General features: G+C 42.2%; 1 protein-coding gene across 1 annotated transcript; it reads left to right on the forward strand.

Moving 5' to 3' along the window:
* The first annotated feature begins 1,073 nt into the window (after positions 1–1,073).
* LOC102782051 (cholecystokinin-like) lies at positions 1,074–6,204 on the forward strand. The gene is made up of 4 exons (XM_006794900.3): positions 1,074–1,137; positions 3,195–3,274; positions 3,530–3,713; positions 4,276–6,204. Exons 2-4 carry the CDS (start codon positions 3,197–3,199, stop codon positions 4,407–4,409), a joined length of 396 nt encoding a protein of 131 aa, XP_006794963.1. The 5' UTR covers positions 1,074–1,137; positions 3,195–3,196; the 3' UTR covers positions 4,410–6,204.
* Positions 6,205–15,078: the final 8,874 nt, after the last annotated feature.

Here is a 15,078-nt window from a genome sequence, read left to right on the forward strand (position 1 = left end):
TATATGAAAGGGATCCTCATGCTGTTACTTTCATTCTGGCCTTCAGAGACACTGAATTTTTATGTTATTTTACTTTATTTATTTTTAATCAAACATTAAAGAGCAGAATTTTATTTCAAAACTTCTCTCTCGTGACCCGCTCAGCTTCTCTTCGGGCTTTTCAAACAGACGTCAGACTCATTTCCTACACCTCAGCACCACAGCCACATGTGTCGTATAAACCCTACATATTCACACTCACAGTCAGTGCATCACTGTTTCGTGTATAAGTGCTGTGCCCACAAGCTGTGATTAGGATTTTTTTTTTAATTAAGTACTTCATAGATTGACAAAATGATCCCACTTCTATTTAATTAAATAATTTAAAGATGCCAAAAAGACACTGGGGATGTTTTTATTGTTTAAAGAAAAGCTGTTGTACACAGAGCTCATACACATTCATCGCTGATGAAGGTACACACTCAGACAGGAGATAATATAAGCAAGTACCGTATGTGTTTCTGATCTTTAACACTCACGTCTGTTTGATTACATGACACATCCACGAGATTACAGTGGATCCATGTGCATGACACCAAAAGGCTTCGTTAGAAGTCTCAGAGTTTCATTCTTCTCCACTTCAGACTCAGTCCCAGGATGATTTTCAGCCCTTCAGACATGAACAGTGTCCCTGCTTTTGATCAGCTAAAGCTGTTAGAGCCTTGCTGCAGCTGGAAAGGCACTGACCTGCAAGTTTGTTATCATCTACAGCAAACCAGTTAAAGATCCCCAAAGCGTCTCTTTACTGGATTCAAAATACTAACCCCTCTTTTTCAGTCACAGGTGTATTTAAAGCTGCCACCTTTGTCCCAATCCTCTCACTCGTAGATTGGCGTGGGTACATGTGGAAGTGTGTGTGTGTGCGTTCATTGTGCTTTCTAAGTTTACATGCATGTTTGCGTCTTCACTGGCGTCAGCGCTGTCACTTTCTGCGCCAGCACCAGGCTCCTCCTACAGGCAGAGGCTCCTCCCCCTCCCTCTCTGTCAGTATAAAGTATGGTCTTCCCTCTCAATCTCATACTCAGTCACAGCCTCATCAGTGGAGCAAAGCTCACTATCTTCAAATCAGCCTCTCCTGGTTTACTTCAACAGCTGCAGGTAAGGTTTAAAATATTCTCTGCAGTTTGTTTTCATTTTAAAACCATTTTATTTCTCTGTTTTCCTGTCACAGGGGGATGGTTACACACACTCACTAATGCTTTGAGAAGGTGTCCTGTCCCCTTATTTTCAGTTATTTATACACTGAAAATGAGAATACTGTAGACAAGTAAAGACTGGACTGGTATTTATATAGATAGTTATCCATCTATATGTAGTTGTCTTCTTTTGCCTTTTTAGAGCACAAATGAAATGTTTATTACAGTGGATCTTTTTTTCTGTTTATTTAAGTGAGTGGTGGGTTTTAATGAAAGAAAATTATATTCATACACGAGCCAAACAGAATTATTAAAAGATTATACAATATTTATGATTAAAAGTCTTTAAAAAGTAATATATGAGTAAAAATAGATCCATACTGACAGCTGAGCTGAAAGAGAATTAAGTAGCTGCCAGATATTCCTTCACTGTCTGAGTGTCCAAATGACCACATAAGAAATTTAATTTTGCCCCTAACTTTTATCTGGAGGAAAACTCTGTGTTTGTGTTTAAATGCTCACAGAAGTTGCTGGTTCTGTGGACATCATTTGACCTTTGTTGTGGATAAAATTATCATTCCAAGAGTTGGAATTAAAAGAAAGTAGGAAAGAAATTCCTAATCACTTTTCATAGGAGCTATTTTTTATTTTATTTTATTTTTTTATCTCTGTGTATTAATTAAGTAGTGATGGGTAAAAGTGTTATTTTCTCATTTTGTTTTCTGAGGAGAGGAGAGCTGTCACATACATTACATTACCACATCATTACCAGCCTATTACATAATGAATGAGAGACAATGACCAGCTGCTAAAAGGAATTATATTAGCATGAGCAGAATGGCTATTTACACCACCGCTGTGTCAGTTTAAACAAATTATTCAAACCAAACGTTTTACTGGACTTATGGTGATAAAATCACACAAGAAGAAATTCTCCATTTCAGTTGGTTTAAAACTGCAGAAGGGGGCGATTTCACCTGCACGTCTGTAATGAATTGACCAGTGAACAATGACTAGAAGACGTTCTGGACTGTTAACGGTACAAAAGGATCTAGACTAAGAACAAAGACTCAATGCATAAAATACATGAAAAATCTAAATCACTCATTTATTTATTTGTTCTGCAAAGGTAGAAACCATGGCAAAGTTATGCTCTCCTGCATATCTATGTTCCGGTGTTCATGGGCTGTAAAAAGATCATTCTTGACTTAGTAAATATATTAACACAGAGAGACGCAGCAGAGCGCTGTAACACTGTGACAGACTGAGGCAGTGGGGTTTTTGATTTATCTGAGATTGAAAGCCCCCAAGCAGCTTTTGCTGTTGGTTTTATCTAATTATTTACTTTAACTCATTTTCCTTTGGAAATAAATTTCGGGAGTAAAACATCATTCATCAAAGATAATATGCTGCTTCGGCAGGCTTCAAGATAGAAATAAAATAAATAAATAATCAAAATGATCTTCTACACAAATTAATAAGAAACATCTATAAATGTATTTATTATTATGTTTGATAATATTATATGTATTTATATGAGGGGTTAAAAAGGTTTGAGTAAGCGTGAGTAAACTTCATGTGTTGATTCTGTGTGACACCGACTGTCCTGTGAGCCCCGTTCAAAAAACAGCACACAGATCAACATTCGACTATAGAGACCGCAACTCCAAACAGCACAAACATATACATGTATGTGTCTGTGTGTAAACATGAAGCTGTTCTGTCACAGGCAGGAGAGTATTTATGAAACATAAAATAATGTTTGCTGTACTTCGAGGCAGAACCATTAAAGAGTCATCTCTTTCTCACCCGATGTGTCTAAATGACCATAAATTGATTTATTGCTGCTTTTTGCAAAGCCAATATTGCCTGCATTGGTTTGTTTTCCCTTAGCAAGCTGAGGTGAGACAGAAAGAGAGAAGAGGGCAGATGAGAGGCAGTAAAGAGCAAATAAAGACTAACTGGAAATGTGCTATTGAGTTTGTTTAACTGTTATTCTCTCCCTGTCTCTCCATCCAGCCATGAATGTAGGCATCTGTGTTTGTGTTATCCTGGCTGCTTTGTCCAGTGGTTCCCTGAGTCTGCCTTCACAATCAATTGTAAGACACCCACACACCCACACACACCCACACACACACACACACACACATTATGCAGAGCTAAACAGCGCGTACATTGCCAATTAAGGGAAGTGGAGTAGGACCCTGATTACAAACTTTAATGTCTAAATTGCTTCCACGTGGTACAATTGTATTCAATTTTCCACTGGAGGATAAATATTTATTTTCATTTGAATTTTTGTTTTTATTACTTTTTAAATGTGTTATTTCATAAATGTGTCATTTTCTCCACAGACAGCTGAAAGTACGGCTCTTCTCTCAGGCAGCGGATCTCTCCCTTCTCCCAGCCTGAAACGGCAGGCTCGCTCCGCTCCAGCGCCCCTCTCAGGGCATCTTATCAACTACAGCCAGCACCAAGAGGACACAGACACTCCAGACAGCCTGAACCAGCTTCTGGCCAGACTCATCTCTAGGAAAGGTGTGATCAGACGTATGACTGCCGATACAGAATAAGAGAACAAAGAATGGGAAGAGAAAATGAAATGACCGCCTTTTCCTTTTCCCTTTCCTTGTCATCTCATTACATGCTCATATTTCCCTCTTCCTCACATCCATCCTTCTGCAGCCTGCGTTCATTCATGCTGTGTTTCAGTCCCACCATCTGGCATTTCCCACCTCCCTCTGGCCTCCTCTCTTCATCTTTCCACGCTTGCTACTCCCCTAACATTTCTGCCTGCGCCCTCTATCATAGTCGTCTGCCTACCTCCTGACCTCACTCTCTGCTCCCTCTGTCACCGCGCATCGTTTTTTTTTCTTTCAAGTAAACGCTGTGTGACTACGAGACCTGCTGAGCTCATGGACAGAAATAGAAACACAGCGAGTCAGCATGAGTTAGATCAACAGTGCCATTTGGAAGATATACCGTATATTATTATCATACAGTATGGGTAGTTTAAAAAAAAAAGAATAACAACATAAGTTTTATGAAATGCAGTGAATGTTTTCTTTTGTTTAGTTTGTTTCATCCATGTCTCTTCTAGGCTCTGCCTACCACACCAGATCCTCCCTCAGCAGCAGAGCCAGTGGTCTCCCCCCCAACCACAGGATAAAGGACAGAGATTATCTCGGCTGGATGGACTTTGGACGGCGTAGTGCAGAGGAGTACGAATACTAGTCCTGAAGGCACGGCTTTGTTTCTTCGAACGCTGAGCCCAAAACCTCCAACATCACCAGTTAAAGTTTTTATTTTTAGAAATCTGGAGCCCTTTTCACACTGCACTCTCAGCCCACCAGAGCTGACTTAGTGAGAAGTATATCTCAGCACATATCCTTCAATCTACGAACCACAAACTTCAATCCAAAACTTACGGCACATTATTGTATATTTGTGTTGCTGTTAAGACCAAAGGTAGCAATGCTTGTCCATCCCGCAGTGCTTTCTTAGTCCCTCATTCTCTCTGTGGTTTGGATGGTAATCACTAAAAATGAGGCACAAAAATTTTTTTTCATGGAAAAAAGGTGTTTTGATTTCTTAAAATATGGGGTGTTATGGCCCGTCTAGGCACGGCCAGACCACAACATAAAGGGTGATCCATCCCCGTCCAACCCCAAGCAGCACGTCACACACTTAATATTTTGTGACAGTGATTTATTTACAATAAGTGCGTTAAACCAAGGAAGGGAGTATGGGGTCATTGTAATTTTCTAACCAGCAGAGTTTTTAATTTGTTTGGCAGTACTTTCAGAGTTGGATCAATCTAAATTAATTTAAAAAACAAACAATCTTAAAACTGTGATAAAGTTACATGAGTAGCTCACGATCTGCTAATACTATTAGGCACTGGTTACACAGCAGATGCTTGTTAGCATAAATTCATTGTTAGTTAAGTTGTTTTTGACAAATGCAATGTTAGCTTTTTGGCGTTAACAGATCAGTGAAGAAACAGTAGGTCTGGTATAACAATGGGAAATGCCACATTTCTGTTTCAGTGGATATACAGAGCTTAACTAAGAAATCACAAATATTTTAGCAATGAGTCAAAACTTGTTTAAAACTAAAAAAGATCATTTATCATTTAGTATGCAATAAATAAAGGGAAATCATGTTTATATGACTAAATTTAAGCCAGTCCTCTGAGAACTGCACTAAAAACATCATTTCGATTAATATGCTGCTGGATTAACCTATTATAGAAACATTAAAAATGATTTTGGCAATTATCAGTATTGTTAATTTAGGGCTTCTGTGACATTAAACTTACACTGGGTGGAGATCTAATTAATTTGTTTAGCACTGTAAATTCAACAACTTCAACTGTTAAAAGGCAAAAAAATTACAAAAAGCTGTTAAACATAACACCCTTTAAATATATTTCCAGTGAGAAAAATCAGTGTCTTAGGATTTAGACATTTGTATTTTAAAGTACTGTTAAAATGTTTAATTTTACTGAGCGTTACTGTATGAATGTATCTGTAGACTTTTAATGTGCCCTTAAGGTGTCCTCTGCAATCTAATCTTCATAAAATTACACAATAAAAAAACAAAAACGACACAACAATAAAAAGCATGTTGTTTCATATCACACCATGCTCAACACTGAATGTGACACATCATTCAAAAGTCTTTGATCGTGCTAGAAACTGGGAGAATTGGGTGAAAAGTGGCTAACATGGCAGGCTGCTGCAGTGTGCAGTGTGAAAAGGGCAAAACAGGTTTTGACAAGCACAAAGTGTTGTCTGTTTGATACCTGGGAGTCTCCCTGACTTTGCATAATGGACTTCAGTGGCAGACACAATAACATCAGGATGCTGCAGATATTAAATCTACAGATTAGAAATGTTTTCTTTAATATTCTTTTCTTTTTTTAAAGGCCTTTATTATATATAAAGGTTAACTCTCTGTATTAAATCATTTGTTTCTACAGATTCAGTGAAACTTCAAATAAAGCTTTGTTTTCCTCCAATGTCAGCAAGAAATTCAAACGCTTTCTTTTCAGTCTCATGATCTTATGGTTTCAGGGCACAGGTGGTGGGGCAGTTCTCTATATAGTGTTAGATTTGATCACTGCAGAAGAGAAAGAATGGATGTCTCTTTTTTTTTTTACAAACATTTGGTGCAACCTAGTGTGGGATTTCAGCAAATGAAAGCCAAAACATTTTCATTTGTGCCCACTATAAGTAAAATAGCTTTCCCGGGATTACTTGTAATGCGTTACTGTAATCTGATTACTTTTAAGTAACGAGTAAAGTAAGGGATTACTATCGGAAAAAAGGTAATTAGATTACTGTTACTTTCCTGTCGGAACGCTGCGTTACTGCGTTACTAAAACCGTGATTTTTTTTGCGAGAATGTCTCATGACAATGACGTAAGCGAGTGCGACGTTTGTGACAACAGCCGTGTGCAGATCAACAATGGATAATATATCGCGTGCGGGAGAGAGTATGAGCGTGCAGCGTTTAAAGTGTGGAAGTACTGACCTTACTTTGAGTTTGATTCCATAAAAAGTGACAAAAACATTAGTGTCCGCTGTGCGTGGGAAGAAAACTTCTTTTTACAGCTGGAATGTGCAGGAAATAGGTTTAAATGTTAAACTAATTTCTTCAAGTCAGAGAATGGTGCATATAATTAAATTTTTACTTGATGCATAAAGTTAAAAGATTAAAACTGATAAAACAAGTTAAAAAAAGAGACTTTTCCATTTGATTACATTTTGTATGATGGATTATGCAGAAAAAGTAGAATTGGGCTGAAAGATCTATCGCTTTATTACCTATTCCGGTTGTAAATCGTGTTTTTAAAAAGTAACTAAGTAACTAACTAAGTAATTAATTACTTTTGAAAATAAGTAATCAGTAAAGTAACAGGATTACTTTTTTGGGGAAGTAATCAGTAATTAGTTACTGATTACTTTTTTCAAGTAACTTGACCAACACTGGTCCTAACGCAATGAAGTTTTGAATAAAATAAAAAGCCATAAAATAATAAAAACAAATCACCTGGTGAAATGAACTAAATGCTGATAAGGGGCAAAATAAAAATGATCTTCCTCACAAATATGAAAACAGAAAGACAAATTAAACTCTGGCTCTATTTCTAATTAAATTTGTACTTGAAGTCTTTGTGTGTGAAATTGGCAAACGTGATATAAATATACTGATAGGTGCTCTTTGATGAACATGTGGAAAGGAATTCTCTTCCGTTTATCCAATTTAAAGTCACGGGGAGGCTGGAACTGACCCCAGCTGCCATAGAGCGAGAGGAGACACCCCCAACAGGTCGCCTGTTACAGGACCAATACAGAGAGACAGATAATCATTCATAGATTTAATCAACTTACCGTGATATTAACTTACCAATATTAGTTATGATGTTATGACCATGAAAAATCCCATCATAGCTTAAAGACCTTACACTAAAATATTATCACAATAGAGTACTTCTGTCCCAGATTGCAGGCTTACTTGTGATTCATTCAAATCTACTGGAAGTTGGACCAGTGAGGCCATGAGATAAGTGAACCATTTTGAGGAAGAAGTCTGTCACAATTACTAAGATACACTACCTGGCTTAGCTTTGATTGAAGCAGGCATTCGCTGTGGCATTGTTTCAATAAGCTTCTGCAATGTCACAAGATTTATTTCCATTCAGTGTTGGATTAATTTTTTTTTTACCAACATCTTGTACTGATGATGGTAGTGTTATGGTCCTGCGTTTTTGAGTTTATTGTCATTATTTTCTAGTTTCTTCTGATTTTGTTCACACCAAACGCGATAGACCCGACCAGAGCTTCGGGTTTACATGTAAAGTCAATGGAGGAGCGCGATGAAGCGCAACTGGGGGTCCCTCGAAACTTCAGAAGCAGATTTGCATTGCGAAAACGCTTTTCTGCCTGCTTTGTATGACCAAGTAGCGCGAATGACGCATTTGAAGCGCTGCAGTTTGTGTGGTGCATTTTGTGCATTCGCGCTTATCAAGTCGCGCCGCCACAACCAATCAGGAGCCTGGTGACGTGATGCACCGACCTAGTTCAAAGGGGCAGGTCCAGCGAAAGCCATTCATTCTTCACTCAATATGAAGAAAAGGCTCATCAAAGCTGTAGCCAACCACCCGGAGCTGTATGACACCAGCTGCTTTCTCTACTGAGACAGGAATAAAAAGGACCTAGCTTAGAGGAAGATATGTGAAGAGATCAGGCAACCTGGTTAGTTCATTCATTTCTCTTTTGAAATTTTTGACTGACTGACCCGGGGAAGCCGCGCAAAAGCTAGCAAGCCCGCCTACTGTCCCGGTATTTTCCCACTGATGTACAAATACCTTTCCGCTAACAAGATAATGTTTTTATTCAGAGGACATCTGCAGGAGAAAGTAGAAGAGCCTCAGGGACACATACTCCAAGGAGAAGAGGATGGAGAAGAGGAGTGGGTCTGCAGCAGGATCGGGGAGGAAATGGAAGTTCTTCGCGGTCATGGGGTTTCTGGACCCCTTCCTCACCCCACGGGAGACTAGCGGCAATATGGTGGGGACCGTGGAGAACATCTCCCCCGAGGACCAGGGACAGCCCGGAGAGGCAGCAAGGGAGTCCCAGTCAGAAGGTATGTTTACAATGAATTGATGTAGGCAGTTAATTTATGCATGTTGTCATATATATATATATATATATATATATATATATATTTAAAAGAAATTCCCCACTCGCCCCTGTGGGCGGTCAATTCTTCAAGCTCGGGTCCTCTACCAGAGGCCTGGGAGCTTGAGGGTCCTGCTCAGTATCTTAGCTGTTCCTAGGACTGCGCTCTTCTGGACAGAGATCTCCGCTGTTGTTCCTGGGATCTGCTGGAGCCACTCACCTAGCTTGGGAGTCACTGCACCTAGTGCTCCGATTACCACTGGGACCACCGTCATCTTCACCCTCCACATCTTCTCGAGCTCTTCTCTGAGCCCTTGGTATTTCTCGAGCTTCTCGTGTTCCTTCTTCCTGATGTTGCTGTCATTCGGAACCGCTACATCGATCACTACGGCCGTCTTCTCATGTTTGTCTACCACCACTATGTCCGGTTGGTTAGCCACCACCATTTTGTCCGTCTGTATCTGGAAGTCCCACAGGATCTTAGCTCGGTCATTCTCCACCACCCTTGGGGGCATCTCCCATTTTGACCCCGGGACTTCCAGGTTATACTCGGCACAGATGTTCCTGTACACTATGCCGGCCACTTGGTTATGGCGTTCCATGTATGCCTTGCCTGCTAGCATCTTACCCCCTGCTGTTATGTGCTGCATTGTCTCTGGACCATCTTTACACAGCCTGCACCTGGGGTCTTGCCTGGTGTGATAGACCCCAGCCTCAATGGCTCTTGTGCTTAGTGCTTGTTCCTGTGCTGCCATGATTAGTGCTTCCATGCTGTCTTTCAGTCCAGCTTTGTCGAGCCACTGGTAGGATTTCTGGATATCAGCCACCTCCTCTATCTGCCGGTGATACATACCGTGCAGGTGCCTGTCCTTCCATGATGGTTCCTCCTCTTCCTCCACTTTCTTGGGTTTCTGCTGCCTGAGGTATTCACTGAGCACACTGTCAGTTGGGGCCATCTTCGTGATGTATTCGTGGATGTTCGTTGTCTCATCCTGGACTGTGGTGCTGACACTCACCAGTCCCCGGCCCCCTTCCTTCCGCTTAGCGTACAGCCTCAGGGTGCTGGACTTGGGGTGAAACCCTCCATGCATGGTAAGGAGCTTTCTTGTCTTGATGTCAGTGGCTTCTATCTCCTCCTTTGGCCAGCCTATTACCCCAGCAGGGTACCTGATCACGGGCAGGACGTAGGTGTTGATAGCCCGGATCTTGTTCTTACCGTTCAGCTGACTCCTCAGGACTTGCCTGGCCTCTTCATGGTTCCCATTCGCCTCCGGGATCCCCAGGTACTTGTAACTGTCCTCTATGTCTGCAATGTTGCCTTCTGGTAGTTTTATCCCCTCCGTTCTGACTACCTTCCCTCTCTTTGTTATCATCCGACTACACTTCTCCAGCCCGAACGACATTCCGATGTCATTGCTGTATATCCTGGTGGTGTGGATCAGTGAATCGATGTCTTGTTCACTCTTGGCATACAGCTTGATGTCATCCATGTACAGGAGGTGGCTGACAACTGCTCCATTCCGTAGTCGGTATCCGTAGCCAGTCTTGTCAGTTATCTCACTGAGGGGGTTAAGGCCTATGCAGAACAGCAGTGGGGACAGAGCATCTCCTTGGTAGATCCCGCACTTGATGGTGACTTGTGCTATGGGCTTGAGGTTGGCCTCCAGTGTTGTCCGCCACATCCCCATTGAGTTCCTGATGAAGGCTCTCAGGGTCCTGTTGATCTTATATAGTTCTAGGCATTCCAGGATCCAGGTGTGGGACATTGAGTCATAGGCCTTCTTGTAATCAATCCAGGCAGTGCACAGGTTGGTCAGTCTGGTCCTGCTGTCTCGGCTGACTGCTTGGTCTGCCAGTAGCTGGTGGTTGCGCCTCTGGTATTCTTGCCCATCCCTTTCTGTGCCCCGCTCATGTATTGACCCATATGCCTGTTCATCTTAGCCGCTATGATGCCTGACAGGAGCTTCCACGTGGTGCTGAGGCAGGTTATTGGTCGGTAGTTGGAGGGGACCGGTCCCTTCTGGGAGTCCTTGAGGATCAGGACTGTCTGGCCTTCGGTTAGCCATTCTGGGTGTCTCTCATTGGCTAGCAGCTGGTTCATTTGTGCTGACAGGTGCTCGTGGAGTGCAGTCAGCTTCTTCAGCCAGTAGGAGTAAACCATGTCAGGGCGTGGTGCTGTCCAACTCTTCATACTGGAGACCCTTTCTTGGATATCTGCCACTGTGATGGTTACTGGACCCTTTTCGGGGAGGTCACTGTGGTCTTCCCTCAGATCCACTAGCCATTGAGCATTGCCGTTATGGGTTGCGTCCTTCTTCCATATGCTCTTCCAGTATTGTTCTGCCTCCAGCCTTGGTGGTGCTGTTCTCATATTGTCCCCCTGCCACTGAAAGTACACCTTGGCTGGTTCCGTGGAGAACAGCTGGTTTATTCTCTTGCCTTCTATCTCTCTGGTGTACCTCCTCAAGCGGCTGGCCAAGGCTGTGAGTCATTGCTTGGCAGTTTCCAAGGCCTCAGGTATGGACAGCTTCCTGTACTTCTTAGGGACCTTCCTCATTGCGCCTTTCTGCAACTCCGATAGTTGGCTAACCTTTCTCCGTGCTACCTTGATCTTAGCCTCTAGCCTCCTTCTCCATGGAGGGTACTGCCCCTTGTGGCTGTTCAACTTGTAGCCAAGCATCTCACTGATCACTGCTGCTGTATTGTAGATCAGCTTGTTAGTGTCGGTAATCGTGGCTGTAGGTATCGTCCGTAGTGCTGCATTAACATCATCTAGCAGACCTTCTGAGGGTACTTCACGTAATCTTGGTAACCGGCTACGGGGGGTCCAGGTTTCAAGCTTGGCCATGATCCTATCTTTCAGGTCAGTTCCTCTCGCACTCAACGATCCTTCTCCTATCGCACTCGGGGCTTGGTACCCAATCTTGGGTGGGGGTGATGATATCTCCCCCCTGACCTGGCGTTCTGGCTCCCCCTTGCCGTAGCATTTATGTTGTACCTTGTCAATCTCTAGCTGTGAGAGAAGTCCCTTCTTTCGAATGTTGGAACACTGAGCTACTAGTTGTTTCGCTGTCATTGTGGATGTTGGGTATCGAAGAATTCATAGGTCCCTCATCCTATTCATGTAACCTCTTTCGCCAGGGTTAATTGCGTACTAGCATTCCAATAACGCCCTGTTTTGTCTCTTGCCCACCGATGCCTTCTTGTTCCAGTATTGCACAGTACAACTTTCAACAATGCGCATTGCATTCTGCAGCCTGATTGACAAATCTCCTCCGCGTCGTGTCATGTTTGGTTTTGATAACAGCACAAAAACACCCATAACTATGACCCTCATTCGGAAATAGACACCTGCACCGTGAGGGAAAAAGGCGCACAAAAGTGGCAGGCAGATGGATAAAAAACGCGGCATAACAATACTTTTACGTTTTAAAATCTACAAAGGTTTGCACTTTGAGAATCAACTTGTGAGAACTGTGAGTAATGTTCATGTATGTGTGGGAAAAAAAGTGTATAAAGTGCGTGGCGAGGGGCTAGTTATTCTGAGAACCCCTGCTGCAATAAATGAGGGACCACTGTATATAATTTCTCTATGACTATTGTTTTCAACCTTTTGACATTTAATATTGTCTTGACAGAGCCAACTGATTGTGCAGCAGAGCATCCCCTGTTGCTTCTCCTGGCTCCCCAGTCCCTGGTCCCTCTGCTCCTGCTGCTGCACCCACAGGTATGTAATTGTAGCAACAGATGTACAGCAGCACTGATAGCTTTTTACTCACTTGAATTCCCATGTGATCACCTTTACTAAATATCTACAACCAATCTGATTAGATCCTGTTTTTTTCAATGTTGAAAATGAAAATGTAGTAGCAGCCTTCTCATTACTTTGTGTTGTTTTGTGCTTTGTTTTACAGGCCCACAGAGGAGGACAGCTCCGAGGCGGATGAGGGACGCATCCCAGGACGGGTCTCAGGACGGTCCATCGGCAGTGGAGCTGGCCATCCTGGAGTCCCTGAAGAGGCCATGCCAGTCTCCAACGGAGCATTTCCTCCTCAGCCTTGTTCCTGCTCTGGAGAGCATGCCGCCTCAGACAAGAGAAAATGTGAAATTTCAAATTTATAAATTAGTTTTTGAAAACAGCACAGCTGTGTTAAATTTGGAAACATTGGACCCTAGCAATCAGTAGTTTTCTGATGAGGCAGCAGGCTCTCCAGGGCAGAAATAATGTTCTTATTTTTCTCCTCCTTCTCCCTGAGGCTCTTCCACTTTAAGCTGGTTTAATGTTTTAGGTTTTTCTGTTTGAAATTTTTAATGTTATTTCAAATAAATTTTTGTAATGACTAATGTCTCAGTTCTACTACACAGCAAATATTGGCACACAACTTGACACGTAGAATTTATTTCATAATATACTAATGAAAAAATATACTACTATATAGGAACATAGTGAAGACCAATTATTTAAGAGAATAAAGAGAGGTTAGTTTATTTTGGAGGCAAGCTTCATTTATTAAGAAAATTTTAAAAAGGCAGGAATGCGCGACGTGGGACAGCAGCTCCTCAAACTGGGCGCTGAAAGCGGCCATCATTCAGACGCAGCTCCTGGAGCAAGTGGTGAAACTCACCAAACTGCTCACGCTTGTGGAGGACCTGATGGACCCAGGTACGGTGAGGAGGTCCTTTACGCCGCTGCTCTGCTCTCCACAGTAAATAGAGAAGGGAGACTGTCTCTCTTCAAACGCTAGATCGACAGCTGCCATCTTGCTAACATACCGTCTGGCACTACTTCCTCCCACATTTCCACTTCACGTGCGTGAAATTTGCATATTTTAAAGTGTGACCAGTTCACTTTGGACGCGCTTCAAGGTGCGAATGTGCACGTGACCAGCTAGGGGCGTCTGGCGCTTTTTGGTTGCGTCTATCGCGTTCAGTGTGGACACGTCATTTGGTTCTTGTGTTTAGTGTTTTATTATTCCTACCTGCGTTCTCTCCCCTGCACTGTTCGTGCCCGAGTTTGTGTTGTAGTACAGTTTGTAAAATTCCCGTTTTACTTTGAAGGCCCTGTATCATGTTAGTGTGTTCTGTTTTACTTCCTTGTCTTGTCTAATTAGGTTCAGCTGTGTTCCCCTCTGGTGTGTCATTCCCTCGTTACCTTGTGTGTATTTATAGTGTTCCTTGTCGCGTCGTCTGTGTAACCTGGTGTAATTCTCTGCTCAGCATTCTCCGTGACATTTCTGCTCTTCGCCCCGTGTTTGTGTGGTTTCAGGTTTGTTCTTTAGTTGTTCCCAGTCTCATCTCATTTCTCATCTGCCTCTCTTCGTACCCTGTTGCGCCCATCACTCTGGAACAAGGTAAATCTGGACTCATCAGACCACATGACCTTCTTTCATTGCTCCACAGTCCAATCTTTATGCTCCCTAGCAAATTGAAGCCTTTTTTTCCGGTTTGCCTCACTGATCAGTGTTTTTTTTTTTTTGTGGCTCCACAGCTATTCAGTTCCAATCTGTTGAGTTGCTTTCGCATTGCGTCTGTGGAAATGCTCTTATTTTCACTATTAAACACAGCCCTGAGTTCTACTGTTGTTGGTTTTTTTTGTTTTTTTTAATTAGATTTCACCAAATGTGTAAGTGATATCCGATCACAATCAATTTTTTCCAGCCACGTTTCTTCCTCGAAGACAATTGGGTACCCGCAACCCTTCCACTTTTTAATAATGCGTTGGACAGTTCTTAATCCAATTTTAGTAGTTTCTGCATCTCCTTTAGATGTTTTCTTTTATCGATGCATGCCAGTGATTTGACCCTTTCCAAACACTATCATCTTTTCCACGACCACGAGATGCGTCTTTCGACATGGTTGTTTATGAAATGAGAAGCAACTCATTGCACCAGTTGGGGTTAAACAACTTGTTACCAGCTGAAAGACAATCGCCTATGCAGTAATTATCCAATAGGAGGGCTTGTACCTATTTGCTTAGTTAAATCCATGTGGTTGCCTTTTTTTGGCCAGGCAGTGTAATTACATTACTAATTTGCAGACTTACGGACACACATTTAAAAAAAAAAAAAAAAGTGGTATTGCAGTATATGAACAGTCGATTACTGGATACCTTAATGACCTCCACAGACTGTTGTGTGCAGTAATTACCTCATTGGTTTGTTAAAAAGTGCAAAGATGTGTGAGAGATGAATTGTGGGGCTTCTGTGGGAACAGCA

The sequence above is a fragment of the Neolamprologus brichardi genome, chromosome 11 (assembly GCF_056152115.1).
Source record: "Neolamprologus brichardi isolate AB-2024 chromosome 11, ASM5615211v1, whole genome shotgun sequence".
NCBI lineage: Eukaryota > Metazoa > Chordata > Actinopteri > Cichliformes > Cichlidae > Neolamprologus > Neolamprologus brichardi.

Excerpts from the sequence above, each read along its gene's own strand:
- LOC102782051 (XM_006794900.3), top strand. The coding sequence starts at position 3,197 with ATGAATGTAGGCATCTGTGTTTGTGTTATCCTGGCTGCTTTGTCCAGT. Across the intron at positions 3,275-3,529 it reads GTCTGCCTTCACAATCAATT|ACAGCTGAAAGTACGGCTCT; the intron begins GTAAGACACCCA and ends TTTTCTCCACAG. Across the intron at positions 3,714-4,275 it reads CAGACTCATCTCTAGGAAAG|GCTCTGCCTACCACACCAGA; the intron begins GTGTGATCAGAC and ends TGTCTCTTCTAG.